The sequence below is a fragment of the Austrofundulus limnaeus genome, unplaced genomic scaffold (assembly GCF_001266775.1).
Source record: "Austrofundulus limnaeus strain Quisiro unplaced genomic scaffold, Austrofundulus_limnaeus-1.0 Scaffold177, whole genome shotgun sequence".
NCBI classification, from domain to species: Eukaryota; Metazoa; Chordata; class Actinopteri; order Cyprinodontiformes; family Rivulidae; genus Austrofundulus; species Austrofundulus limnaeus.
The window spans coordinates 784,693-811,635 of NW_013952579.1; the positions used below are offsets into that span (position 1 = coordinate 784,693).

A 26,943-nucleotide genomic window follows, 5' to 3' on the forward strand; every position below is an offset into this window, starting at 1 on the left:
GGATTATGCGCTAGGAATATGYGTCAGGGATCATGCTCAGCTACTACCATACCAACATTTAGCTACATTTAAAAAAAAACATTTGTTGAGTTATAGCTATTTTTGTGTTTTTTAGGTTTCGTTAGCTGTGGCGGCCATGTTGAACAGGGTGGTCTCTAAAAGTTAATTAGTTATAGATGTACATGGTCAATGATGAAAACACTACTAATATAGCACCTTTCTATACAACCAGAATACTCAGAGCTTTACAATCTNTGGTTGATGCCAAATGTTAATGCCAAAGTTTAAAGCAGGATTATGCGCTAGGAATATGCGTCAGGGATCATGCTCAGCTACTACCATACCAACATAGCTACATTTTTTTTAAAAAACATTTGTTGAGTTATAGCTATTTTTGTGTTTTTTAGGTTTTGTTAGCTGTGGCGGCCATGTTGAACAGGGTGGTCTCTAAAAGTTAATTAGTTATAGATGTGTTCTCTATAAATATTTTATTTAAAGTTTATTCAGCTCCTTCCAGTAGTTCATGAGATATTTTGCTAACAGCTAGGCAGGATTAACATGAAAAGTTAAAGTCAAAGTTTTAAGCAAAATTAAGGTGCAGTGTGTACAGCTCAGAGTATATGTTGGGGGATATATCCAGCTACTATCATACCTAAATGTAGCTGCATTTATGTAACATTTGTTGAGTTGKAGTCATTTTTGTGTTTATTAAATTTAGTTAGCTGCGGCGGCCATCTTGAATTGAATCGYCTCCAAATGTTAATCAGTTGTAGATGTGTTTTTAATAGATATTTCTTGAAAATTTCATTAATATCYATCCAGTGGTTCRTGAGATTATTGTTGCAAAAGCTTCACGCAGACTGGTGAAAAACACAACCGTCCTTTCGCCTTCATAACCGGGTAAGAAAAGCCCTCCGGTCCGCTCGACGACCGGAGCCGCGCCGGGTTTTGCGACCGTCCGTGCGGCTCGGTAAAATGGCTGTATGTAGCGGAGCCTCGTGTTGGTTGGGTTAGCTCCCTCTGCCTCTACCCGGGCTCAGTAACACAACTCCCACAACAATTTCTGTCGCTTCTCTACGCATTGTATGGAGCCTCCATCATCTCTCTAACCCAGTTTACGGAGCCGGAACCGGCGGGATGGCAGCCGGATTCGGTCCGGATTAAGGGTGGGAATGAATCGACACAAGGATTAATGGTTTTTAACATTTATTTATATTCAGTGCTAGCTTTTGATTGTGACTGACTCGCCGAGAGAGGGAGAGAGAGAGAGAGCGAGAGAGAGAGGTTGGGGGGGTAATATCATGGCCGCTCAGGTCGCCACTCTGAACACTAGTCCGCCTTCTGAACTTAAAAAGYCGGATCGAGAGCTCAAGGACGATTCGGGTCCGGGAGAGAAGCAGTCCGATAAAAAGCAGCCGGGTTTGGACAGCGTGTCGCCGGGCCGTGGGGAGCTGCAGGACGGAGCCGACGGTGGAAATGCAGGGGGAGGAGGGGAACCTGAGATGAAGAACGGGAATGGGAACCCGCCCAGGGTTAATAATAATACCCCGAATGACTCAGTCGGACCGGAGGGAAACAACCATCCCGGTTTTGTGCATTACCACGGCGCCGCCGTTCCTCCACCTTCGTACGGATTCARTCAGCACTACGGTCGGGCCGCTTTTCATCAATATGGCGGACAACAAAGCCCTGGCATGCCAGCTGCTTCTGCGGGTCCGGGTGTGCAGTCGAGCAACATGATGGACCCGTACCAACCCAATTCGCACGAGCATGGCTTCTCGAACCACCAGTTCAACAATTACAACCCGTTCCCGAGCAGGACTCCGTATCCCGGCCAGGGCCAGGCGTACGCCATGAACTCCCCTCGCAGCGCTCAGGCGCCGACAGCTGGGGGGCAGCCAGCTAAGCAGCAGCCACCGCCGGGAGGACCCGCGGCGATGGCCGGATCTTACAACAACCAGAGGTATAACATCGGGAACCCGCAGCCGACCTCCACGCCGACACTCAACAAGCTCCTAACCTCACCCAGCTCTACGCGGGGATACCCGAACTACCCGTCCGGCGACTACGGTGGCCAAGAGGGAGCTAGTAAGGGACCAGCGGAGTACGGAGGGAGTAATCCGGGCTGGCAACAAAGAAGCCATCACCCGTCCCCCATGAGCCCGGGAAGTGCTGGGCAGCCGCTCGCACGGAGCCAGGTAAGAGCCAGATTTGAGCTAAAACACGGTCTCGAGCGTGTTTCCTTCCCTCCTAGCTAGTTGTGAACGTAGCAGGCCAGCCATTGTCTGATACTAGTTCGCAAAGACTCTAAAATGGCTGCCTGTCGTGTGTATTTTTCCTCTTTACAGCATGCCACCAAAAAGACGGGGCTTTTAGGGTATTTCTAAGGGTATGTAGCGAAAGAGGAGCGGCGCACCAGTCAGGTATAAGTTGATGAAATGATGTTCAGGTGGCTAAGAAGGCCCTAGTTTGGGGGGTAAAAAAAAGGGGGGCGAAAATAAGAGCTCGTTTTATCCTCAACGATATGTTTCCTTCTAGGCGCTGAATTTACGTTAAATTGAGTTAAAATCGCCGCTGAGCCGTGTAGCTATAATTAAAGGTTAGCTGGTCGTATTATAATGTGAAGTTTGTGTAGATTTGTCGTCGTTTTTTTTCCGGGGGGCTGTTATTTTGTGGCCATGACGGGAGGAGGAATGCGTTGCGTGCCGAATGAACTGAAGCACTTAATGTCCAGTTAAATGGCCGGTGTTTAAACGTGTTTTTTTTTCTCCCCCCTCCTCTCTCATCCTCTGATAGTCACTCGAAGGTCGCATATTCTTAAATTCTGATTAGATTTCGATTCGACGCCCGCTTCCTTGTGGCGCGAGGCCGTCGGGGTTTGTAAACAGCGCGCAGCTCTTCCGGACGAGCTTGGCCGAGTTAGCAGCAGGCTGCGGGTCGCAGTTTGCAGTGGGATTTGAATTGTGGAGGTAAAATCCTCCTGTCAAAGCCAGGAGATAGTTGGTCTTGGGTTGACACGCGAGCTGAAATCTGATTGGCTCCTCAGCCCAGCTCCGCTCGTGGCCATTTATAATTACATGTGATGCGAGGCAACAACAGTTGCTGATAAGGACACGCTGCTATTAGCTCATCACAGGGTCACCAGAGGTATTTCTGCTTCCCTGCTTCTCTCGCTTCCACTTTTTTACTCTCAAAAATCACCAGCTGATGTTTGAGGAGCTGGGGATAATTGCTCATTTAATTTAATTTGTATGGGGGCCGTGTCTGCATGACACTGTTTTATAAAAAAAAAAGACAAAAAAAAAAAAAATCCAGCGTGGCATTATAGAGTACATGTTTATAACAATGATTTATAGCAGAGGAGCCCAAAGTGGGGACCGCGGGCCAAATTTGGCCCGCCAAGCCGTTTGATTTGGCCCACCAACAGTTGTAGGGCTGCCACAAACGATTATTTTAATAACGGATTAATCACCGATTATTTATTCGATTAGTCGACTAATCGGATCATATGTTAATTGAATATAAAACACACAGCTTATCACATCAGAATGCAGCTGCTATTGTATAACCATCATTAGATTTTAGCTAAATGCTAACTAAAAATAATTGCTGTGGAAGGCTAGTTCTGCTTTGCAGATATTACACAGGTTTCTGTTTCATTTTCTTAAAAAGTTCCCACACTTTTCAGCTCCGTTGCTGGGCAGCCATGATACCAGAGCCTGTCTGTATAATGTCTTGTGACGTCCACGGCCTACCCCAGTTACCACTACTGTGCATGTGTGTCAAGGACAGAAAGGCAGACGTGGCAGTGGAAGGTGTCAAAGCAGTTTGGAGAGAAAAACAAAGTAAAGAACAACAAAAAAAAAAAGAAAACGGTTAATCGATTATTAAATTAGTCATCGATTATTTTAATAATCGATTAGTCGTCGATTAATCGATTAATCGTGGCAGCCCTAAACAGTTGCCAAAGTTACAAGGTTGTAACCTGTTATCCTATAGAAACACAGTATTTCCATTGGTCAAATGACTATATAAAAGGGCTGTAGTTAAGGTTTTCATTTATGGTGCTGACATATCTTTGATTTATTAGGATTAAACATGAAATGACAACAAGAAATATTTAGATCAGATTTAACCCCACTTGTAGATTTRCACACTTTATAAGGCCACAAAAACTCATATTTTATCTATTTATGAAATGTCCCATGAGCCTTTGCTACTTGAGCGTATGGCAGACTTTCTCCAAGTGCACAGACTAAAACAAAAGAGGACCATTGCACAGCTTAATGGTTAAAAATAAGGGACTTAAAAAAGTATTTGTATTTCATGTGTTATAATACTGCATTTGGCCCGCAGCCCTGGATAGATGTTCATTTTGGCCCTCTCGGGGAAAATGTTTGGGCACCCCTGATTTATAGCATCTGTTATTGGAGGACAGTGTGTAAGTTTCAAAGCCCTTTTATTAATCAGAGGTAGACATAAAGATATTTTTGTCGACAAAACTTGGTTGTCCGCAAAACATTTTGGTTGTCCAAAAGAATCTCAAGAAAAATGTAATTTAACAAGTATATTGTTCTGTAGACGAAGTTTATTTTATATAATTGTTCTCAGTCAGCCAGGTTGACAGGATCTGCATGAATAAAATGTCCTCATTTTCTTCATTCAAATAGAGTTCAACATTCATWAGCTTCTTTCTGCTCATAGGTCAACATTTTCACTTAAGTAGGAGTATCCTGTGTACATGGCCTTATTAAAAGTTAGTGTTCTGTTCGGTTTTAACAAGTTTTTTCTCACTTTCATTTTTACAAATGATGGACACCCGCGGCAGAGAACTTTAATCGAGGTTTTTTTTTGCTCGGTTGTCCACCGGACAACCAGGAGACAGGATCTGGTTGTCCGAAATGAAAATAGGTTGTCTTGGACAACCTAAACAATGGTTATGTCTACCCCTGTTAATATTCTCAAAACTTTATCCCTGCATCTGGTGCAGCTTTGAAGTAAAACAAATTACGCATCCAAAATGTGGGACCAATTGGGGATTTTGTGCTATGCTGTTGGTGGCGGGAAGTCGCACAGCTTGGACAAAAGCTACAAGAAAAATATTCTGGTCGTCAATAGGATTTTGGTGAAACGCACGCCATTTTTGGAGCTCTACACCTCTGTAGGGTTGGGCATAATCGTATCGTGTGCAATTAATCGTCAGAAAAACATTAATAGATTATTTTTTTGGCCCTTGACGATTAATACAATTAATGTCACCAGTCAGTCCGCTCTGTGCTCCTCTCCGCTTCAAATATGACGAACATTAAAAAAGTTCTATAATTTATTTATCAACACAATTTAAAGATTTGATGTACAGCCTGAAGTCTGTAATTATGACACAATTTGGAACTGATTTTTATGAAGAGCAAATCTTTCCCACTAAATTGGTCATGTGACCAGGACATAAGGGCGTCCAGGGAATTAATCGCCAAATTAATCATTATCGACTAAATACCCCAATTAATSTTGATTAATTCTTTTGCCAATATTGCCCAAACYTACACCTCAGCTGTATTTGACAGTAGAAACATAATTAAAAATTTAAACCAAATAGTTGGACTTCACGTGTCCAAACTGGTGTTTAGATGTCTTTTTTAAAAATTTTTTACACAATCACAGTTTAACTTTTGTAATTTCTATTTAAATTTTTTTAACAGACCTTTGGACAGAAYGTCTTTGACGACGTCAGACACCTTGTAAATCCTCTGATCTAGCTTCACTCTCACCACTCTTGTTAGTACATTTTTATGTAACCCAGAGGAGCTGTAGGACTTGTAATTTTCCTTCAAGTCCCAACAGAAGGCACAGCCAGGCTTCAGTTATATTTTGTCTCGAARGCTGGACCTTTTCAACACATCTCCTGTGTGAAACGTTCATAGAAAATCCTGGTCTTCTGCTTCTCGTGGTTCAAGAATGGGTAATATATCTGGTTTATAGTTTCAGCCAGTGTTTTTCTGTCTCTCATTAACTTTGGCAGTCAGGGATTGAGACACAGGTGTGTAGTTACCACAGTGACCACAATGAGCCACCTGCAGCAGCTTTAACGCCTCTGTTGATCTCGCTTCTTTTTACACTTCTTGTACTGTTTATGTATCTTTTAAAATTAATTTAAATTGTTACAAACACATTAGAGTTAGTATCATGTGATCTTGTTTATTTACCAGCTTTTAAACAGTATAGATGTATATTTCCTGAAGAAATGACACATTTCCCTCTAAGTTCTTTCACAACACCAAAGCCAGTGTGAAGTTTTCCGTCTAGGAGGGTGTGTGTGTGGCCATTGTGTCTGGCATGCCAACACAAGTTCGACTGTAAAGAACCCCCCCACCAAACACACACACACCCACCCCCACAAGCCAATCAGAGTAAAGTCCAGTCTCTCGCCCACCAAGGGAGTTTCCTCTCTGTCTTATGCAGATTAGCCATGTGCTGAAAGCTTGTTTATTTCACCTCATTATCTTGGATTTACAGTTTGGCACACTTTGTGTCCTGTTTGTGAAGGAGGCGAGGATGCTCCTCTCAGCAGAAGTGCACATGTGTGGGGAAATCATTAGGAATAAACACGAGGTGTCTTTTTGAGTTTTTAACGTGGGGAGGGGGCTTCTTAATGCATTTGATGGGTCGTAATAAGAGTTCGTAAACTCTTGTACATTTCTTCTCTCTCTCTAGTTGTTGTTAAAGTCCTTCCCTCGTTTTCTGGTGTCATTCATTCAAAGCCAAGCTACCATCTCTTGAGGGGGAAAAAAAATACTTGGACCAGATTCAAAACAGGAGCACAGCTGGGATATGTTTAGGATTGGGCAGACTGCCCTCTATTTGAAAGGAGATATATATAGCTCTGTTGACTTCCGAAACTATGGCAAAGTGAAAAAAAAAATCTGGGTAATGACCGTGGGAAATAAGGTGGGGAGGAGGCACAATTTGTCCATTCATTCAAGTGTGTTTTTAGTTCTGAACAGGTTACACACCGCAGCCAGGCGTTTTAAAGCCTTTGAATAAAATGATGTAATGAGATAATTGCATGTGTGGGGAAGAGTGTTACGTTGTAAATAAAATATTCTATTTTTAGTAGTTGTTAAATCATTTTTTTGTGTGTTTTTGTCACGTCCAGCCTCCAGGTCCCATGGATCCAATGGCAAAAATGAGAGGTCAGCCATACGGAGCAAGCAGTCCATACAGTCAGCAGTCACAGCAGGGACCTCCTGCTGGCCCTCAACCTGGGCCGGGGTACCCAGGCCAGGGTTATGGCCCTCCAGGACCCCAGCGATACCCAGTAGGAATGCCAGGACGTACCCCTGGAAACATGGGTGGAATGCCTTATGGTCCACAGGTATTTGATCTCATTCAGAATTTCTGTGTATTTTTATGTTTTTGTCTTGTTTAAGTCTAAATGCCTTCTTTTCCTTCTGATCAGATGGGTACTTATGGACAGCAGGGACCAGGGGGGTATGGTTCTCAGGGCCAGGCCCAATATTACAACCAGCCAGGCCAGGCTCCTCATCCGGGTCAACAACAATCCCTTTACCCACAGCCCACACCTGGACAACCTGGCAGGCAGTCTCCTTACCCAGGGCAGCCCCACCCTCCAACTCCAGCCTCACACAACCAAGGAGGACCACCCTATCAGCAGCCCCACATGCCCCCGCAGTCCCAGGGGCCACTGCCAGGCCCGTCACAAGGACCCCCTCAGTCCCAGCCGCCCTACACTCAAGCATCGGCCCCACAGTCCAGCCAGTCTCCTTATGCCCAGCAGCAGGGGCCTCCCGGTCAGGCCCCGCAGCAGCCAAGCTCCCAGGCTCCTCCTGGATCACAAGGTCAATCTAGCTACCCAGGATCCACGCAGGGTCCACCGCAGCCCCCCTCGCAGCAGCAGGCGCAGACTCACCCGCAGCAGCCGCCGGGGCACGGCCAACATCCACAGGGGCAGCCTGCAGCGTACCCCCAAAACGCTCAGCAGCAACAAGCACAGCAGTCTCCTTATCAGCGCTTTCCTCCTCCACAGCAGCAGGTACTGCCCTCAGTCACAGAGCGTTTTCATCCTTAGGTGTGTATTGTTTTATATGTCATTATGTTTTTTTTTTGTGTTTGCCAGGAGTTATCCCAGGACTCATTTCAGTCCAACGCACCTCCATCCACTCAGTCCAAATCTGGCTCAGAGGACGGTCAGGGCCGCCCATCCAGCCTTCCGGTCAGTAACGCCGCCTGATTCACTGCCGGGACACAAAGACGCTTGTTTTCTCTCAGTGTGTCTGCTTTTAATGTGAGACTGTTGGTCAGTAACTGATGTTTTTTACTGTGTTACTCAGAATGTGTTCGTTTTTATGGCTTTTTTAAAACATGTCAGCATGACATTATAAGCTTTTTAGCTTTAAATGTCTTTTTCAAAGCTTTTCTTTGAACATTTGCTCATATTGTGGCCGACTCACGTCATGCTCTGCAATGATTTTTGTCTTTGCTACTGAACATCTGTGGTAGCCGAGGCACGGCTGTGTGGTTGGTGCTTGAGGAAACGCTGCTGTGTAAATGAGGCACATTTGAATTTTGAAAATGTGATACAGACGTGATACAGACGGGTGTTCGTCATTGTAAAAATGAACGGGAGAAAAAAAAACTTGGTAAAGCCATCTAGGGTTTAAATTGACGGTTCTTTCACCCAATAAAAAAACCACAGTCTAAGTTTTACCCAATCAGAACAGAGCAGGGCGGGTCCTGCTGTCTGACTGACACCACTGCCTTTTTTCTTTCTCTGTGGGTTGGGGGTTCAGCTCCACTCAATCCAGGAAACACTGAGGGTTTTCCCGGGAGRTGTTCACCTGAGCTATTTTCCACTGAGAATTATGTCTTATTTTATATATATTATATTTCTAAAAGCACCTCGCAGCATTTCTCCTGCAACACCGTGTGTTTACGAGCACAACAAAACCGCGACAGATAACCTGACTGTTTTTAAAGCGAGGGCTGAGAGGCAGTTTGACCGCGGCCCCGACCGGCCCGGGACTTCAGAGTCCACAAGTCAACCCCTTCAGATATTTACGTGTATAATGAGCATCACAAATCAGTAATTTTCGCAAAAAATCAGTATTAATCACATGTGAGTCGGGTGTGCAAGCAGACCACAGCTGCGCGGGGTGGGTGCCGTGTCTACGTTTGACTTTGATTTTCCTCTAATGTCACAGAGTTCTGAGTCAGCTTCAGGTGCTTGTAGTTAATCATAATATCTTCTAAATTTAACCAGGTGTTTCAATGCATTTACATCACACAACAATTATAGTGGAGAAACTTGTCAGTTTGGTAAAAAAACTGTAAAAAATAAATTGTTTTTTCTATGCAGAGAACTTTTTGTGCTATAATTTTTTTAAATACAGTAAATATGTCAAAGCTCCTCAGTTGAAAACACTCAAATGACAGAAGCGCTGTTTTAAATCCCCTTTATCCAGAAAGTCTTCAGTCCTAAGAACACTAAACTGTAGCTTTAATAAGGTCATGTAGACAGTAGGCTATACTACTATTTAAATTAAAACGTTTGTCCTGTACGCAGGAAGCTTATGGTTGTTGGGTGTTGATTTTTGCTCTCTTTTTCAAAGCAGAGGATGAGGAGGAGTTTTACTCAAGCAGCTCCTGAAACTGTTAACCTGCTGACTGAGAACATTTGTATACAGTAAACTTCGTATACAGAACAATTTAGGCTACCTATTAAATTACATTTTAATTGAGAAAAAAATTTTTTGGACAACCAAAATGTTTTGCAGACAACCAGATTTTGTCAACAGGTTGTCCTGTCCGCTGGATAACCTGAAAAAAATCCTTATGTTTACCCCTGATCATCAATCACCGACTTGAAAATTAGCTGGAGTTGTATGTCAAAAATCATTTGTGTGCTGAGCTTTAAAAGGCAGGAAAAGTCAAAAATAATCTAAAATACACTGACTAGCAACGTCTCTTGTTGCCCCGTCTTCACCCCCATGGTATTACGAGTATATTTTTAATTTGCTGCCAAATTTAAGAAAGTCAGGTAGTATTCATTTAACATAAACATGCAGAGAATCAGAAGTCAGACCAGCCTGGTGTCGGTCACCAAACTTTGGACCTGGAGCCTAAAAAGAAAAAAACAAACTACTTGAAGAGAAAATTCAGAAACTTTCAAGCAGGTTTCTGTAGATATGTTAGAAACCGTTAATATCTTACCTGTTGTACATAGCATTTGGAATGACTGCAGTTTGAATAAATAGTTTTTCTGATCTGACTGAGCTAATTATTATTCAGAAGAAAGACTAAAGGGTTGTTGCTGATTCATGCAAGCAGTACATTGAAAACCTTTAAAAACTTTACAGCGTGTCAAATACGCATTAATTAGATGTTGATGGACAAGTCTTCTATTGTTGACATCTTTAAGTAAAATAAATGTTTCTGTTTGGTTAGCTCGACGTTACGCTGACTATCAAACTAGAATGGACTGCTGTGGAAGCTGGAGAGGGGCGGGGGCGCCTTGTGGATTTAAAGAGACAGCGTCAAAATGGGCTGCTTTTAGACACACCTCAGAAAAGAGTAATCAGTGCTTTAAATCCCACTCATGCACTGATGGGACGCATCAGAGGCAGTGGGGGTTCGGTGTCTTGCCCAGGGACACTTCGACTTGTGAGAGAATAAGGGGGAATCGTACCTCTAACGCTTGCATTAGAAGAACGAGTCCCCTAACAACTSTGACACAACCGCCCTTTAAAGTGTGCCTACTTTGGAGGTGGAAATATTATCGTGTCGCGCAAGATTGTTTGTGATTTGACGATTTATAAAAAACAAAATATGTTGAGGTTAGAGTTGTTTTAAGACATAGTTGTATAAAGTACTTCAAAGTGATGCTTGAGTAAAAGTACAAGAATCTTATCATAAAAATACTTTGGTAAAAGTTRAAGTCTTCTCTAAAAATATTACTTGAGTAAAAGTCTTAAAGTATCTTGATATTTTTTGTACTTAAGTATTAAAAGTAAAAGTACTGAGTAAAAATGAGCAGTTAGATTTTCCAAAATGACATTTATTGGGTGTTTACTTCTCCAAAAAACATTTTTTCTGATGGCGTGCAGCTGTGATGGGTTGTGTACAAGCTAATACTTCTCATCCAACCACAATTAAATTCACTCTATCCAGGAGACAACTCGGAATAAAATAGTAGTAACGACTTTCTACTTCTTACCTTTTTAAAAATGTAGTGAGTAGAAAGTACAGATAATTGCGTAAAAATGTAATGAGTAAAAGTAAAAAGTACGCTGAAAAATAATTACTCAAGTAAAGTACAGATAACCAAAATTTCTACTTAAGTATAGTAACAAAGTATTTGTACTTAGTTACTTTACAACTCTGTTTTAAGACAACAGCTGGTTTTAGWTTTGACCCCACTCAAACTAGTCATTGACTCGTTGATTCTGTCAGAATTTACCTCTGTATTTCCAGTTTCTTTTAGATTTATGTACAACAGGTAAGATAGTAATTGTTCGTGAGCTTTCTACAGAACCCCACTTTAAAAAGTTTCTGTGCTGCTGTTTCTGTGTTTGATTTGCATCGAAGAGGAATTTTGAGTGAGTTCTGTTTGTTTACTGAGATCACGTGGCCGAGCTGCCGTCATGCTGACTCTGCTGCTCGGAGMCTACAAACCTTCGTAACCATGACAACCCCTGGCAATAATGCACACTCACTGTGTGAAAAAGATAAATAAGGACAAGAGTCTCTGGGGATACGTGTGTTTAGTTTTTGAATCTGTGCCACTCATGTCTTTACACAGAGCGGGAGCTTCATGATGGAATTAGAACAGGCGAAGTAAACGGAAACAAAAAGAGTTAATTTACAAATAATGACTTTTTTTAAGAATCGCAGCCTGACCTTATCTGTTTGTAGGACCTGTCGGGGTCCATCGATGACCTGCCCACGGGTACGGAGGGCGCCCTGAGTCCCGGCGTCAGCACGTCGGGCGTGTCGAGCAGCCAGGGCGAGCAGAGTAACCCCGCCCAGTCGCCCTTCTCGCCTCATACGTCCCCCCACCTGCCGGGCATCCGGGGRCCTTCGCCTTCCCCGGCGGGTTCCCCCGCCAGCGCCAGCACGCCCCGCGCAGGACCGCTGTCACCCGCCAACATGCCAGGTGAGGTTAATGTGATCTCTAACAGGGTTTTACCTGGTCTGAAAACATTTCCTCTATAACTGATTCAGAGAAAATGTCCCAACATGATGAGATGGAAACAAATCAATGGGCCTCATGCAAGAACCGTTCGTACGCACAGATTTGTTCCTAAGTTGTGCGTCCGAGTGATTTAGGAGAATTTGTGGGGGGTGCCGACTGGTCCTCTGAATAAATGAAACCTATGTAACACAGGTGTTTACACTGAAAGTAAAAATATTTGACCAAAGAAAAACCAGAGCAGGACTACAGAGAGAGATATATATGATTTTAGATTTTTATTTCTGTGACTGTAGGACCCACAGGAGACACGACATTAGCAGCACATTTCATTCCTCGACTTTAAAACAGATCCTTTAATTCCACAACTGACGCTGCTAAAAAAGACTTTTTTTTTTTTTGTGGATCTCCGAGAGCAGAACTTCATTCTCCGAACTCGTAAACTTTTTTACTTTGCGATGTCACGTATGAATGGACACTTCCTAGTAATTTCGGGCAGGAAATGTTTATCCTTATATGGTGTTTTTGGGGTGGTAATTATGTAAATCTCCTGTCCTCATGCATGAGCACCTGGATACACATTCATCAGTTTACGTTCCTCATTTACACACTTTTTCTGAAGATAGAAGAGTTTGTTGAATCTGACGTGACATGTTCGTACGAACAAAAGTAAGAGAAGTTTAGAATAAGAATACGAACGGCCCATTGTTCAAATGAAAGTAAAGTTTCCCTGAATCATCATCCGACTGTACTTGACCTGCTTTGGGCCTCCTGAGATCTTGGCTCTAATCTGACGTTTGTGTTGATTTGACGTAGTTATCTTACTAACTAAAGATCGACCCCATGGATCAGAGTGGGAGCTTATGAACAGAAGAAGAGAATTCTTTATTTCTATATATTTATATAATCATGACCATTTGAAACAACTCAGACGTGGATTTTCAACATATTGTCATGAAGCATAAAGGCTGAAGCAAAGCTTACTTTTCTCATCTGTTATTTTCATTCCTTCTCATAAAAAAGTAGATAAATGGAACAGTTTTGGATTGGGTTTAGAGTAAGGGTCATGGTTAAACTACAGAAATGACTGGAAGTCATTACACTGTCAAAATAAAGATAAAAATTACAAATGAGTGTAAAAATTTATATTTTTCAAGACTTTTTTTAAACCCCCAAATAGAGACTTAATCTGGGCTCATCTAAAGTCATAGGACAATCATCACCTTCCTAAAATAATAGCCCAAATACTTTTAGGAAATGTGAGAAAATGTAACTAAAAATGTATCATAATACATTTTGTGAAATTCCTGACAAACTTGAATGAAATGATTTAGGTGATTAGGATAGTGTCTAATTAAGCACCTTTCAGAAGGGATAGAAACTTGATGTCTGCAATGGATTCAAAATAGGGGTGCACTGATAAATGGTCGGGCTGATTTATCAGTGTTGATTTCCTTAATTTTGGGAGATCAGTTGATACTTGGATAAGATCGGAGGAAAAGATCAGCTTCTCATCTGCCTCCATTTGCTCTGCTGTGAGCACTGATGTCCAGTTAAAACAAGTTTGTGTTGTTTCAAGCGTCTTTCACTGTTTTCAATAAAATRAGATTGGAACATCGAAGGTGCATTGTGACCATATAACACTTGACAGTGTCAGTTATGTAAAGAATTGGTATCGGACAGATTTGGAATGGGCAAGTCCGACTTGTTAAAGATCGGCGATCAGTCAGAAACTCGCAGTCGGTGCAGCCCTAATTCAAAATGAGAACGAACTTGTTTCATGAACATAAACTTGTTAAGGGTATGAAATACTCACAAAATAGTTGTAATTGCAGAGTTTAATTTTTGATTTTTTTTTTTCACTAATACAGCATTCATGGATGGAAAAAAAATCTAAAGGAGCAATAATTATAAAAACAAAATTTAAGCACCTTTTCTGGGGTACAACTCTTTTTAAGCATTGTGTAATTTGATCTGAATAATTTGGGAAGTGGCTCATTGTACCTCGCCTGAGCTCAAACTAACTGAACTTAATTATTATCCTTTAGGGACCCAGATGCCTCCCAGACCATCAAGTGTGCACTCTGATGGGAACCTGCATCCTGGGATGAGTCAGTCTCCGATGGCTCAGGACAGAGGTATGCTGTCCAGACTCAGACGATTGTGTCGAAGGTGTTGTTCAAGTCTAGGCGCCATGTCTTAGACTGTTGGTTTGTTTCAGGGTTCATGCAGAGAAACCCTCAGATGCCCCCTTACGGCTCCCCCCAGTCTGCCTCTGCGCTGTCGCCTCGCCAGTCCTCCGGAGGACAGATGCATCCCGGGATGGCCCCGTATCAGCAGAACAGCTCCATGGGTGGCTACGGGCAGCAGGGAGGACAATACGGTCCTCAAGGTACCCTGTCTGTTTCTGTTTTTGACTGTAACAGAAACCATCAAAGCTTCTCATAATGGATGGGTTTTCTTTAAAAGCTCAAATTGTTAATTGACTAAATCTTCCACATAATTTAGTGACGTCTCCTCATGGAAATAAGATATTAGACAAACCTATGGAATACATTTCCCTGCCTCGGCTGGTCCCTCCCTCTCCCTCTGCCTCTGCTGCACGGCTATTTATAGCTGCAGCAGAGTCAGAGAGTCAGCTGATGTAGCACTGCCTCCTGCCAGCAGAGCACAAACTGCCACAAAGCTTTGTTGCTCTCGGTGCAGAGTTCTCTGCTAGAAGATCGAAAGATAAAGTGGCTTTTTTTTTTCAGATCGTAAACAAGATCTGAAACCTCATATAGATTACATGAAACAAGTTTGTGAAAGCTTGATTATTTTTCACTTGTACGTCCATTTTCTGAGTTATTGGGTAGACCTATAGAACTAACACGAAACCTTTGATCAAAACTAAGGAATGCTGACTTGATAAAATGCTTAATTATTATGAAGTTTAAGGTCCTCTACAACGAGAAGGTATAAAATTAAAAAGTGTTTAGGAATGAATACATTGTTTGCCATTGATTTTGTGTTGTGGTTAGTTTGTGGAAGAAACTAGAAGAAATTTTATTTTGAGGTTATTGAAGTTTTTGTTTTTCTTCTTGCACATTTTGTGAGTAATAAGTGAAGTAAAATTACCTAAATGATAAACAGGGTTCCCATGGGTCCTTGAAATCCTTGAAAGTTTGTGAAATTGAAAAAAATAATTTCAAGGCCCTGGAAAATTTGTGAAAACAGCCAAAAAGTTACACTTGTCTTTGAAAGTCGAATGCTTTTTCGGGATTGAAATTCTCAATTCACAAGACTGATTTTTGTCATCTTTTAAATAAATAAATTATAAAATTAAATTAAAAAAATGTACATTTGTTGCGGTTGATAACTCAGGATTACAGTAAACTGACGTCATTGTTTCTGACTCAACAACTTCTATGTTCAGTTTTTCATTGAATTTACATTTTATTATTGTTTATTGGTAACATTCTGTGGTAGCAGTAGGTAATTGCCGTTACACATGGTACTTTAATTTGAGGAAATTGGTCCTKGAACGTCCTTGAAAAGTTCTTGAATTTGATGTTGACCAAGGTGTGGGAACCCTGGATAAAAAAAAGTCTGTCTTCACAGGTTTTCAGTGTGTTCCCACCATAATTTAATCATAGATCCACATTTTTGACCTAACTATTCTTTTATTGCAGTTAACATTTTATCTGTGATATAATTTATAGGTTATCCACGCCAACCTGCCTATGGCAATATGCCCAACGCCAACTACCCTGGACCAGGGATGGGCTCCATGAACCCCATGGCAGGACAGGGTGGAGGCCCGCCATACGCTGGTATGCCTCCAGGAAGGATCCCTCCAAATCAAATGGGGGCGCGTCCCTATGGCCCTAATATGGGCCCCAGCATGGGGCCAAACATGCCTCCCAACATGGGCAACATTCCACCCCAGGTAGTCTCCGGAATGTGCCCTCCTCCAGGCATGAACAGAAAGCCCCAGGACCCGACAGCCATGCAGCATCCTCCTACCAACAGGTTGGTTCACATATGAATTTATTCAGTGCACAACAGCTGTTTTATACTAGATCCTCAATTTTTATATTTATTTGTCCTTCAGGATGCCCGGTTACCCCAACATGTCACCATATGGTCCGCCAATGAATAGCATGCCTGGAATGATGAACACTTCTGGTGGGTCCCCTTATCCCATGGGACCAAACATGGCCAACAACACAAGCGGTAAGTTTGATCGAGACGTCGTCATTTTTGTGTTTTTTTTTTTATTCGTAAACACAAGAACTCCCCTGCTAATTCCGGCCCCCTTCATCGTGCAGGCATGGCCTCCAGCCCAGAGATGAACAATAAGGCGAATAACAAGGTGGATGGCAGCGTAACACCCAAACCAGAGCCCAAATCCAAGGTGCAATACTTGCGTAATCTGCAGGGAGTATTTGCAGAACGTCTGTTGAATTCTCAACGATCTTAAAATTGTTTCTTTTTTGTTCCCTCCGCCACGAAACAGAAGTCCAACTCCTCCACGACTACAAGCGAAAAGATAACCCGCCTGTACGAGCTGGGACCAGAGCCAGAGAGGAAGATTTGGGTTGACCGGTACTTGGCTTTTGTTGAGGAGAAAGCTATGGGGATGACCAACCTGCCCGCTGTGGGACGCAAACCCCTCGACCTGTTCCGGCTCTACATGTCGGTCAAAGAGATCGGAGGCATGACCCAGGTTAATAGAATCCATGATGTGTCGTAAAGTCCACGTGTTTCCAGCTCCCTTTTCTTTTCTAATTCTGTCGTTTTGTGTCTGATAGGTGAATAAGAATAAGAAGTGGCGTGATCTGGCCACCTCCTTGAATGTGGGCATGTCCAGCAGTGCTGCCAGCTCTTTGAAGAAGCAGTACATCCAGTGTCTGTACGCCTTTGAGTGTAAAATCGAGCGCGGTGAAGACCCTCCGCCTGAGATCTTTACAGACAACAAGAAGAACCAAGCTGCCAAGGTGCAGCCCCCCTCTCCAGGTTGGACACATTCTTTATCTGTTCTGATAAAACACCTGAGCACTTCTGGACTTTTCCCCTAATTAAAGTCTCGTACCATATCTGTCTGCTCCCCTCTCGTTTCGAACTGAAGCGTCCCTCTGCTCCACAGCTGGGTCAGGCTCTCTACAGGGTCCGCAGACGCCCCAGTCCACCAGCAGCTCCATGGCCGAGGGGGGAGATCTGAAACCACCTACGCCGGCCTCCACTCCTCATACCCAAATGCCCCCCATGCCACCCAGCTCCAAGTGATTACCACAGGATTTCACAAACCATTCTTAAAAAAAGACGAGTGTATTTTTATTAAACTATTTCTCCCCTCTCTCCTAGGATCAGCTTCAGTTTGCAGGACCCCTTCTCTGATGGCAGCGACCCTGCATTTCTCAGGAAGAACATGACCCCCAACTCCACCTACCAGCCTGGCATGAACACACAAGACATGCCCGGTCGCATGGGCCCCTATGAACCCAACAAGGACCCCTTTAGTAACATGCGCAAAGGTGGGGGAGCCCTGAATGGACTCATTTAATCCTGAAGTCTTCATTTCTAATACCAGTCGGTTCTAAATGTTCTGTAACCGAATGTGTTTGTTACCAGTCGGGGAGCAGTTTCTACCTGCCAACCAGGGACCTAACAGTGTGGTGGGTGAACAACAGCAGCAGCAGCCGCCACAACAGCAGCCTCCATTCAACCGAGGACCGCCCGGGGCCATGGGCACAATGCCACGACAGCAGTATCCTTATGGACCAGGCTATGACAGGAGGTACGAATTAAATGCATTTTAAAGAGGATCAGTGTCCGATTAAAAACAGTTTTTTTAATAATCAGAACAATCTATAAGTAAGAAAATACACTAAAAGTCTGTACTTTTTTAAAGATTTGTGAAGTTTTCAGAATTAAACAGTTTACTCTTTTTAATATGTAATCTGCATTACTGTGGAATTTTTATGAAAAAACATTAAATTTTGAAAAAACTATATTTTAATGTGCTGACAGTGATAATTATGTTTTAATAACAGTTGAACACCAGAAATTTAAAAACTTTGTCTACTTTTATATCAAAAATATATAAAGATTAGATTTAATTTAGTTAGTTTCATAGAAGATCTTGAAAATCTTGTCTTCTATTTACCAAGGCAAGACTGAGTTGCTGTGTTTTTGATTAAAATGCGTTCAGAGATTTTACATAGTGGACAAACTTTAAAGCAGAAAACTTGATTCCGATCAAAGCTTTATTATTTTTAAAGTGTAGACCTGTCAGCATTTTGCCTCCAAACAAGATCTTTAAAACATCTCTTTAAAAACGTTGACTGGTTTTAGTTTGAAGGTTGTATCCTAGAAAAAGGCTTTCTAACATTTGTGTTACTCTAGCTGTTGTTATTGAGCAAATAATTTGTGTGCAGAAAAATCTAGAGAGAGATAAGGAAAAACTAAGTCATGACTTGTCCTGCTTATCCTAGACCAGAGCAGGGGATGGGTCCAGAAGGTAACATGGGCTCTGGTGCCCCTCAGCCAAACCCCATGATGCCCGCCAACGCCGACTCGGGGATGTACTCTCCAAACCGTTTTCCACCACAGCAGCCACGGTCAGTCCTCTGAACACTTAACCGTTTGTCCAGCTTCAAACCTTCTGATCATATAGTTGCAGCAATTTGAAGAATAGATTTAGACTCAAATATTTGTATGTTTATTGTACCGAAAAATGGCCACGTCATTTTATTTTCTGCATATTTTGAATAAAACATTTGCTATTTATATGATATACCTTTTAAAGAATAAATTGGAGAAAACATTAGTATAAGGAAGACCACTTTCATAGGAATTAATTATGATGCAACAGAAATCTTTAAAAGTGTMTATTTTGCTCATAAATCCTACAGAGCTTGTACGACTGAGGGTTTTAACTGCAGATTATTTCCATGGTGAAACTAACAAGGGCATCAAATTTACAGGCATGATTCCTATGGTAATCATCAATATCCTGGACAGGGCACGCCCCCTGCTGGCTCTTACCCCAATCAGCAGCCAGGAATGTACCCTCAACAGGTAAACGATTCATCTCCTCTATGCTGTGATAAAATAAGTTTGAACGATTTACCAAGTTTTATTGCACAATGGCACCGAAAGGTTTGAATTTTGAATGACAGGATTTTCTGCGCAATAGTTATAAATTGTTTGTAGTAACAGAGCTATCTCCTTGTTTAGAGCTACAAACGTCCTGTAGAAGGAGGGTACCCGCCATCAAAACGCCACGAGACTGAGTACAGTGGTTCCTTCCCCGAGGGTCAACCAGCACCGCAGCAACAGCAGCAAGGAGGCACCTCTGCACCGCCTTCAGGACAGCAGGAGCCATACAATCAGTACAGCGGCACAGGGCCCTACCCTGGTCCTGACCGCCGTCCTCCTGGACCCGCCAATCAATTTCCTTTTCCCTTCAGTCGTGAGCGGATGCAGGGAGCATCCGGGCCCAACGCGCAGCCCAACATGCCCCCTCAGATGATTCAGTCCGTCCCTGAGGGCCCTCAGGGGGGCATGTGGCAGGGACCTCGAGATATCAACTATCAGAACTACCCAAACCGACAAGGCGGTCCTGGTGGCCCACCTCAGGGACCGGGCTACCCTGGGATGAACCGCTCCGAGGAGATGATGTCATCAGAGCAGCGCATGAATCATGACGGCCAGTGGGGGGGACAGATGGGCCCTCGACAGCCTCCCTACGGTCCAGCTGGGCCTGGACAACCCATGCCTCGTTCAGTACAGTCCAACTACCAGCCCYCTCAGGGGGTGCAGAACCACATTCCACAGGTGCCCAGCCCGGCCTCCATACCCCGCTCCATGGAGAGCCGGACATCACCCAGTAAATCCCCCTACATGCACGGAGTTATGAAGATGCAAAAGGCCGGACCCCCGGTGCCTGCATCCCATGTAGTGCCCCCTTCGGTGCAGTCGCCTCTAATACGGAGAGACATGCCTTTCCCCCCAGGCTCTGTAGAGGCTTCACTTCCTGTCCTGAAGCCACGGCGAAGACTAACCATGAAAGAAATCGGTACGACCTTAAATGACAAATAGACACAATTCGACCACGTCTGCCTCCRTTAATTTATTGCATCAAAAGTACTTAATGTTGTGTTTTTGTTGTTTCTGTTCAGGAACACCAGAGGCCTGGAGAGTTATGATGTCATTAAAGTCTGGTTTATTGGCTGAAAGTACGTGGGCCTTAGATACCATCAATATTCTCCTACATGATGACAACAGTATTGCTACTTTTGATCTTAACACGGTGAGACTTGCATTGATTTTGGGTTTTTTTAATCAGACTTTTAAGGTTATCATGTCTAATATTTTCAATATTTGTGTTTTTCATGTAGTTGCCTGGTCTGCTAGAGTTGGTGGTTGAGTATTTCAGACGTTGCCTCATTGAAATCTTTGGCATCCTGCGGGAGTACGAAGTCGGAGACCCTGGCCAGAGGACGCTGCTCGATCCAGATGCCTTAAAGCGAGACTTGGACAGCATGGAAGAAGAGGAACCACTACCGGAGGACATGCAACAAGAGGAGGTGGACGATGAAGATGAGGAGGACACCGAACGTCCAGCTCACGTGAAGGAGGAGGGCAACGAAGAACCGTGCCCCCGAGACGAGAAGAGGGAAGACGACGAGAGGAAAAGCAAAGGTCCGTCATCCGTGCAGACGAGCTCGTTGCAGTTTCTACCCACCCACGAGAGACCCAAGCAGGCCAGCAAATTCGACAAGTTTCCCCTGAAGGTAGTACGAAAGACAGACCCATTTGTTGCCKCCAAATCCAGCAGTCATGGTAAAGTGCAAGAATTTGACAGTGGGCTGMTTCACTGGAGTGCTGGAGGCGGAGACTCGACGGAACACATCCAGACTCTATTTGAGCCACGCAAAGACTTCTTGGAGCCACGAGAGCGAATACCCGTTCCTGCGGCTCTATTAAAGCGACGGCTCCTAGACGAAGACATACGGGAACATTGTTTGCCTGCCGAGGAAGAAAAAAGGAAGCAAGACGAAGAAGAAAGGCAAAAGCAGGCATCTTTGTCGGAAAAATCCACAGACTCKGAGAAGGCCAGCTCTGTGGTTAGCAGCGACGAAGAGAGGCAGTCAGATTCAGACACAAAGCCAGCTGAGAAAGATTCTAAAAGCCATCAGGAGAATAATAGGTCCGTTCTTTCTTCTGGAAGTATTTTAGCCCAACAGGCACAAGTGACTGGCACCATCCTGGAGGATGAGCCTCACAGTAAAGACGAAGGACCTCTTGTTACGCTGGCGAGCTGGCAGGATTCGTTAGCCCGCCGCTGCATCTGTGTTTCAAATATAATCCGCAGCCTGTCGTTCGTGCCGGGCAATGACCACGAGATGTCCAAACATCCCGGTCTGCTGCTGATGCTCGGGCGGCTGATCCTCCTCCACCACTGGCACCCCGAGCGCAAACAGGCCCCGCTCACATACGAGAAAGACGAGGATTCCGACGAGGGAGTGGGCCAAAAGGACGAGTGGTGGTGGGACTGCTTGGAGCTCCTGAGAGAAAACACCTTRGTCACATTGGCAAATATTTCAGGCCAGCTGGACCTCTCCGTCTACACTGAGAGCATCTGCTTGCCCCTGTTGGATGGTCTTCTCCACTGGGCTGTCTGTCCTTCAGCGGAGGCCCAAGACCCCTTCCCCACTCTGGGACCCCACAGTGCGCTGTCCCCTCAGAGGCTGGTCCTGGAAACGCTGAGCAAGCTAAGCATCCAAGATAACAACGTGGACCTCATCTTGGCCACCCCGCCCTTCAGTCGGTTGGAGAAGCTCTACGGGAACCTGGTGCGGCTAATCGGAGACCGGAAGGTCGCTGTCTGCAGGGAGATGGCCGTAGTTCTGCTGGCCAACCTGGCCCAGGGCGACACTACGGCGGCCCGAGCCATCGCTGTTCAGAAGGGCAGCGTGGGCAATCTGCTGGGCTTCCTGGAGGACAGCCTGGCCGCCACCCAGCTTCAACAGAGCCAGAGCTCTCTGCTGCACCTCCAGGGGATGCCCTTCGAGCCCACCAGCCCGGACATGATGCGGCGAGCTGCCCGGGCTCTGCTCGCCTTGGCGAAGGTGGAGGAGAACCACTCAGAATTCACACTACACGAGTCCCGGCTCCTCGACCTGTCCGTGTCTCCGCTAATGAACTCGCTGGTTTCCCACGTTATCTGTGATGTACTCTTTTTGATCGGCCAATCGTGACAGCTGTAGGGAGCTGTGCGCTCCGTTTATTGGGGAGGGGCTTCATCCCTCCCCCAGCCCCCCTCCTCCCCATTAAATCTGGCTTCTATGTGGCAAGAAAAGTTCAAGTGACTGGCTTTAATTTATGAAAACCCTTCAGAGTCCATTCTCTGAACCCTCCACAGGCCAACCTTCTTCGGGGAGGGGGGGCCATCACAGAGCTGTAGTGGAGAGATGCCGACAGACACTACTTGCAATGTGAATGCCAACTGGATTACGGAGCAGGGCACCGTAGTGGGGAGACTGTTCTGCACTTGGGGAGGGAGGGGTGGGGGGTAGGCAGGAGAAAGTACTTTTTAATAAAGATAAATAAATGAATAAATAAATAGCTGAAAAACAAAAACTGTAACCAAAGTTGCTGTCTCGTTTACAGTGAGTTTGGGAGACACGGCGTGCCCTAGCTCTCCCCTGGAGGGGCACAGTGAGTCTGTAACTGAGGTGAAGCAGACTGACAAAGTGACCTACTGGTTTTTAGTTGCTTGTAGTTGGATCCTCACCAGTCAGCCCGACAGTGAACCGTGCTGTCAGTAAACACCTTCACCGGGGAGGCCTGTGCAGTGTGCAGTAGATTGTAGGACATTTTCTGTACCGTACTGCTCTTGAAGTGTAAGCATTCTGTAACACGTTTCTCACAGAAGCTGACGACGCAGCTCTAGAGTTTTAAGGTCATTTTAGTTTGGTGTTAAACAGAAGAATGGCTTTCTTCCCCAAAGTATCGAGAACCTACAACACCCTTACCTCCTCTTTATCCCTTGATTGTATGAATACCCTTATGAAAAGAAATCACCTCTTAGGACTGGTTTTCAACTTCAGATACAGCTTTGCTGTGGTGTATATATATAATGTTGTACATTATACTTCCTTTCTCTGTGTCTGTCTCTGTCTGTGTCACTATTCTCACACTTGTTATTGGTGCGGGACGGAGGCTGACATGTTGGTTTGTCCTTGACCTCCTGTCCTCCGCCATTTATAGACCCACTCCTCCGGTCTCTCCACAGCTCTGTAGTACGGCAGACATGGCTTAAACTTGTAATATTCTGGTACAATGAGAATAAACTAGATGAAGTACACGTTTGACAAATTTTCTCCAATCATGGATTCTGCATATTTGTATTTCAAGACCTATGTAGCTAAGGCATCATGTAAATTCCTCCCTTCCCCCCCCCCCTTTTTTTTTGGCTCAAGGAATATCATTTATTCAGTATGAAATCTTTATACTATATGTTCCACGTGGTAAGAATAAATGTACATCAAATCTTCTTAAGCTGTTTGGTTTTATTCCTTAAGAATGTGTAGCTCTTCTGGAGGGATCAAATTTCACTTTTCACAGAATGTGTTATAAAGAAAGTCTTCACTGCTTAAATTTATATTTTACTGCTTTAGTCAAACAGTCAGATAGAAAAACACAGTAAGTAGTTAAACTTGAGGGTATTAAAAAACTAGTTCAAACACAAGCAGACTTTTTTTTTTTTTAGTTGCTTATTTTATTGATAATTCAAGCAGGCTAGGTACTTCGTACTTCAAAGTAATATTTGGTCTAATTATTTGTTTACCACGTCTCTTGTAGCGCCTCCTGTAGGAGATAAAGTCAATTGTTTCAAAGGCTTCACAATAAAATTCACTAGTCACTAATATCGGTGATAATAATGGCAGGTATTGGGTATAAACTCCAAATAAGAAAAAGTTTGAAATTCAGCATTTTATATAAAAAAAATAATTTTACGATCCGTGCCTATTATGGAATTAAATATACCATGTCTGCGCACATGAACTTTTATTTTGAAGTTAGGGTTGCTTACCGGAAGTAATAGTGGACAAACTGCAGCCTGTGGTTATTTAAACAAAAGAACACCATTGACAATGTTTAAAACAATCAAAAACTATGTAAGAGGAATCTTTTTGGGAAACTACGAATTTCCTGTTTGAGCTCATTAGTTTTTAATTGTTGCAATTGCTAACCGGAAATAATGGGCGTATTGCAGCCKATTGGAAGAGGAGACGAATATACTCATGGTTACAACAAATGAGTTAAAACTTGACTGCTTTTAATGTTTAAGTCAATTAATAAATATTTTATAGGCAGGCTTTTAAATAAATTAGTTTTCATGTCCCAGCCAGTAAACCTTTTATTTTGAAGTTTCGTTTGCTCACCGGAAGTAATAGTTCCAGGAAGCTTCCTGCAGCAGGTTGTGGATGTGAGGACAAAGATGCTGGACGGAGCGTCAAACATGCTGCTTAGAGACGGACGCCCTGGTGGCTAAAGTTGTGTTTAATATTAATATTATGGGGATACAAATTTAAAACGAATAAAAGGCAAAAATAGCCGACATTTTTTTCAATTATGTCTTATGGCCAATTCAACGCTAAAAAGTGCCTCGTCGCAGCAGCGGCGGTGCCTGTCGTAGCCGGTTTCTCCTCGGTGTTTTGTCCGTCTCATCWGTGACCATGGATGTCAGAGGGGTCCTGGAGTTTGCCACCGTTACCAGGGGCCTCTCCCTATTTTTACAGGTAAGTTTCAAACGTAAATCTGAGTAGATGAGTATGGGCCAAATGTGTCATAGTACGACAGTGATGTGTCAAAGTAAGGTACAGAGTTTCATGGCTGTCTTTCTGGTTATAATGTGGAATATTATTCTTCAGGCTGTCCTGAACGCTGCCATCCCTGATCATGAAGCTGATGCCTTCAGGCCCCCTAAGACAGAGGAGCCCCTGTACCTGGACAGTGTGGTGGAGTGGCTGTTCGGGGGTCTCTCACATTGGGACGCTGAGCATTTCCTCTTCATCGCGGAGCGAGGCTACCTCTACGAGCACAACTTTGCCTTCTTCCCTCTCTTCCCCGTGGTCCTGCGGGGGCTGGCGGAGACGCTGCTGTGGCCCCTCAGCGGCTGGCTGAGCGTGCGGGGTCGGCTGCTGCTGGCCGTGTCTCTGGGCAACAGTGCCCTCTTCCTGCTGAGCGTGGTCGCCCTGCACGCCCTCAGCAGGGCGGTCCTGCAGGACCGGCGTCTCGCCCTGCTCTCCAGCCTCCTGTACTGCGTCACGCCCGCCAACGTCTTCATGACGGCCGGCTACTCCGAGAGCCTGTTTGCCGCGCTCACGTTCGGCGGCCTGTTCCTCCTGGAGAAGGGCTTCACCTTCAGAGCCTGCCTGGCCCTCAGCATCGCCACCGCCGCACGCTCTAACGGACTCGTCAACATCGGGTTTCTCCTCTATCTCCCGTCGCTGCACGCCATTTCGCGGATTYGCGCTTACCGTACGACGACGAAAGGCTGCAGCAAAGTCCTGTGCTACGTCTGGGTYGTGGCGCGCCTCCTGCTCACCTCCCTGTTGGGCGCCACGATTATCGCCCTCCCCTTCTGTGCGTTCCAGTACTACGGCTACAGGACGTTCTGCACCCCGTCCACCTCCCTGGAGCAGGTCCACCCTGCTCTTCTGGCGCTGGCTGAACGGAAGGGCTACCGGGTGCCCAATGAAAACGGCCCCCCTCCCCTGTGGTGCATGAGGCCCCTCCCTTTGCTTTACTCGCACATTCAGGACGTGTACTGGGACGTGGGCTTCCTGCGTTACTTTGAGCTGAAGCAGATCCCAAACTTTATTCTAGCTCTGCCGATGGCGACGCTCGGCATCGTGGCCGTTTACGCGTACTTCCAAGCCAACCCGGAGCTCTGTTTGAGACTTGGGCTTTGGGACACGGGGGCCAAACCGGGACTGGACAAACCCATCCCAGGCTTCTTCAATCCCAAAGTCTTTGTGTACGTCGTGCATTCAGCCGTGCTCCTTGTTTTTGGAACTCTGTGCATGCATGTACAGGTAAGAAAAATCCTCTCATTTTCTGCATTTTCTAATTTATTTTAAACTAACAAATAAGTTTGTTTTTTTTTATCGCCCAGGTTTTAACCAGATTCATGGCCTCCTCGTCTCCTGTGCCCTTCTGGATAAGTGCTCACCTGCTCCTCCTGAACGAGCCTCTTCTTCACCGGAGGAAGACCTCGACTCCCAACGTGCAGTCACAGACTAGCCTCAGAAACGGCTGCAAGCACACGCTCCAAAACCCCATCACTGCACTGCTGCCACACTTTAAAGCCTGTTCTCCAACCACGCAGTGCATCCTGGGATACTTCCTCTCGTATTGGCTGCTGGGCCTGGCGCTGCACTGTAATTTCTTGCCGTGGACTTGACTTTTTTTTTTTTTTTTACTGTCGAGGATTATTGTTTGCATTATTTGTGTGTCAAAGGTTGCTGCATGGATGTGGGACAAAAAATATTGTTGCATAAGCTTTAAAATTTGAATTACTTGATTGTTTTATCTGCGCTGCATGTTTTAAGGAAACTATTTAAAGTCGATGCTTGGGATATTTTGAATGAGATTGGAAAATAAAATACTTTTAAGGAATGTTCTGTGTTAAATATTCACACATAACAGTACAAACAAAGTCTCAGGAATTAGACTGAACC

The 26,943-nt window shown here is 44.4% G+C and overlaps 2 protein-coding genes across 2 annotated transcripts; both read left to right on the forward strand.

The window, feature by feature from the left end:
- Positions 1-958: 958 nt before the first annotated feature.
- Positions 959-23,755, forward strand: arid1aa (AT-rich interaction domain 1Aa). The gene is made up of 20 exons (XM_014017834.1): positions 959-2,198; positions 7,154-7,372; positions 7,457-8,050; positions 8,135-8,230; positions 11,929-12,169; positions 14,254-14,343; positions 14,427-14,597; positions 15,907-16,216; positions 16,299-16,420; positions 16,516-16,601; positions 16,704-16,913; positions 16,999-17,203; positions 17,316-17,469; positions 17,552-17,721; positions 17,819-17,984; positions 18,682-18,807; positions 19,174-19,267; positions 19,427-20,267; positions 20,371-20,501; positions 20,590-23,755. The coding sequence occupies exons 1-20, from the start codon at positions 1,302-1,304 to the stop codon at positions 22,450-22,452; spliced, it is 6,786 nt and encodes a 2,261-aa protein (XP_013873288.1). The 5' UTR covers positions 959-1,301; the 3' UTR covers positions 22,453-23,755.
- A 620-nt stretch (positions 23,756-24,375) lies between these two features.
- pigv (phosphatidylinositol glycan anchor biosynthesis, class V) lies at positions 24,376-26,881 on the forward strand. Its single transcript, XM_014017835.1, has 3 exons — positions 24,376-24,999; positions 25,132-26,298; positions 26,379-26,881. Exons 1-3 carry the CDS (start codon positions 24,937-24,939, stop codon positions 26,664-26,666), a joined length of 1,518 nt encoding a protein of 505 aa, XP_013873289.1. The 5' UTR covers positions 24,376-24,936; the 3' UTR covers positions 26,667-26,881.
- Positions 26,882-26,943: the final 62 nt, after the last annotated feature.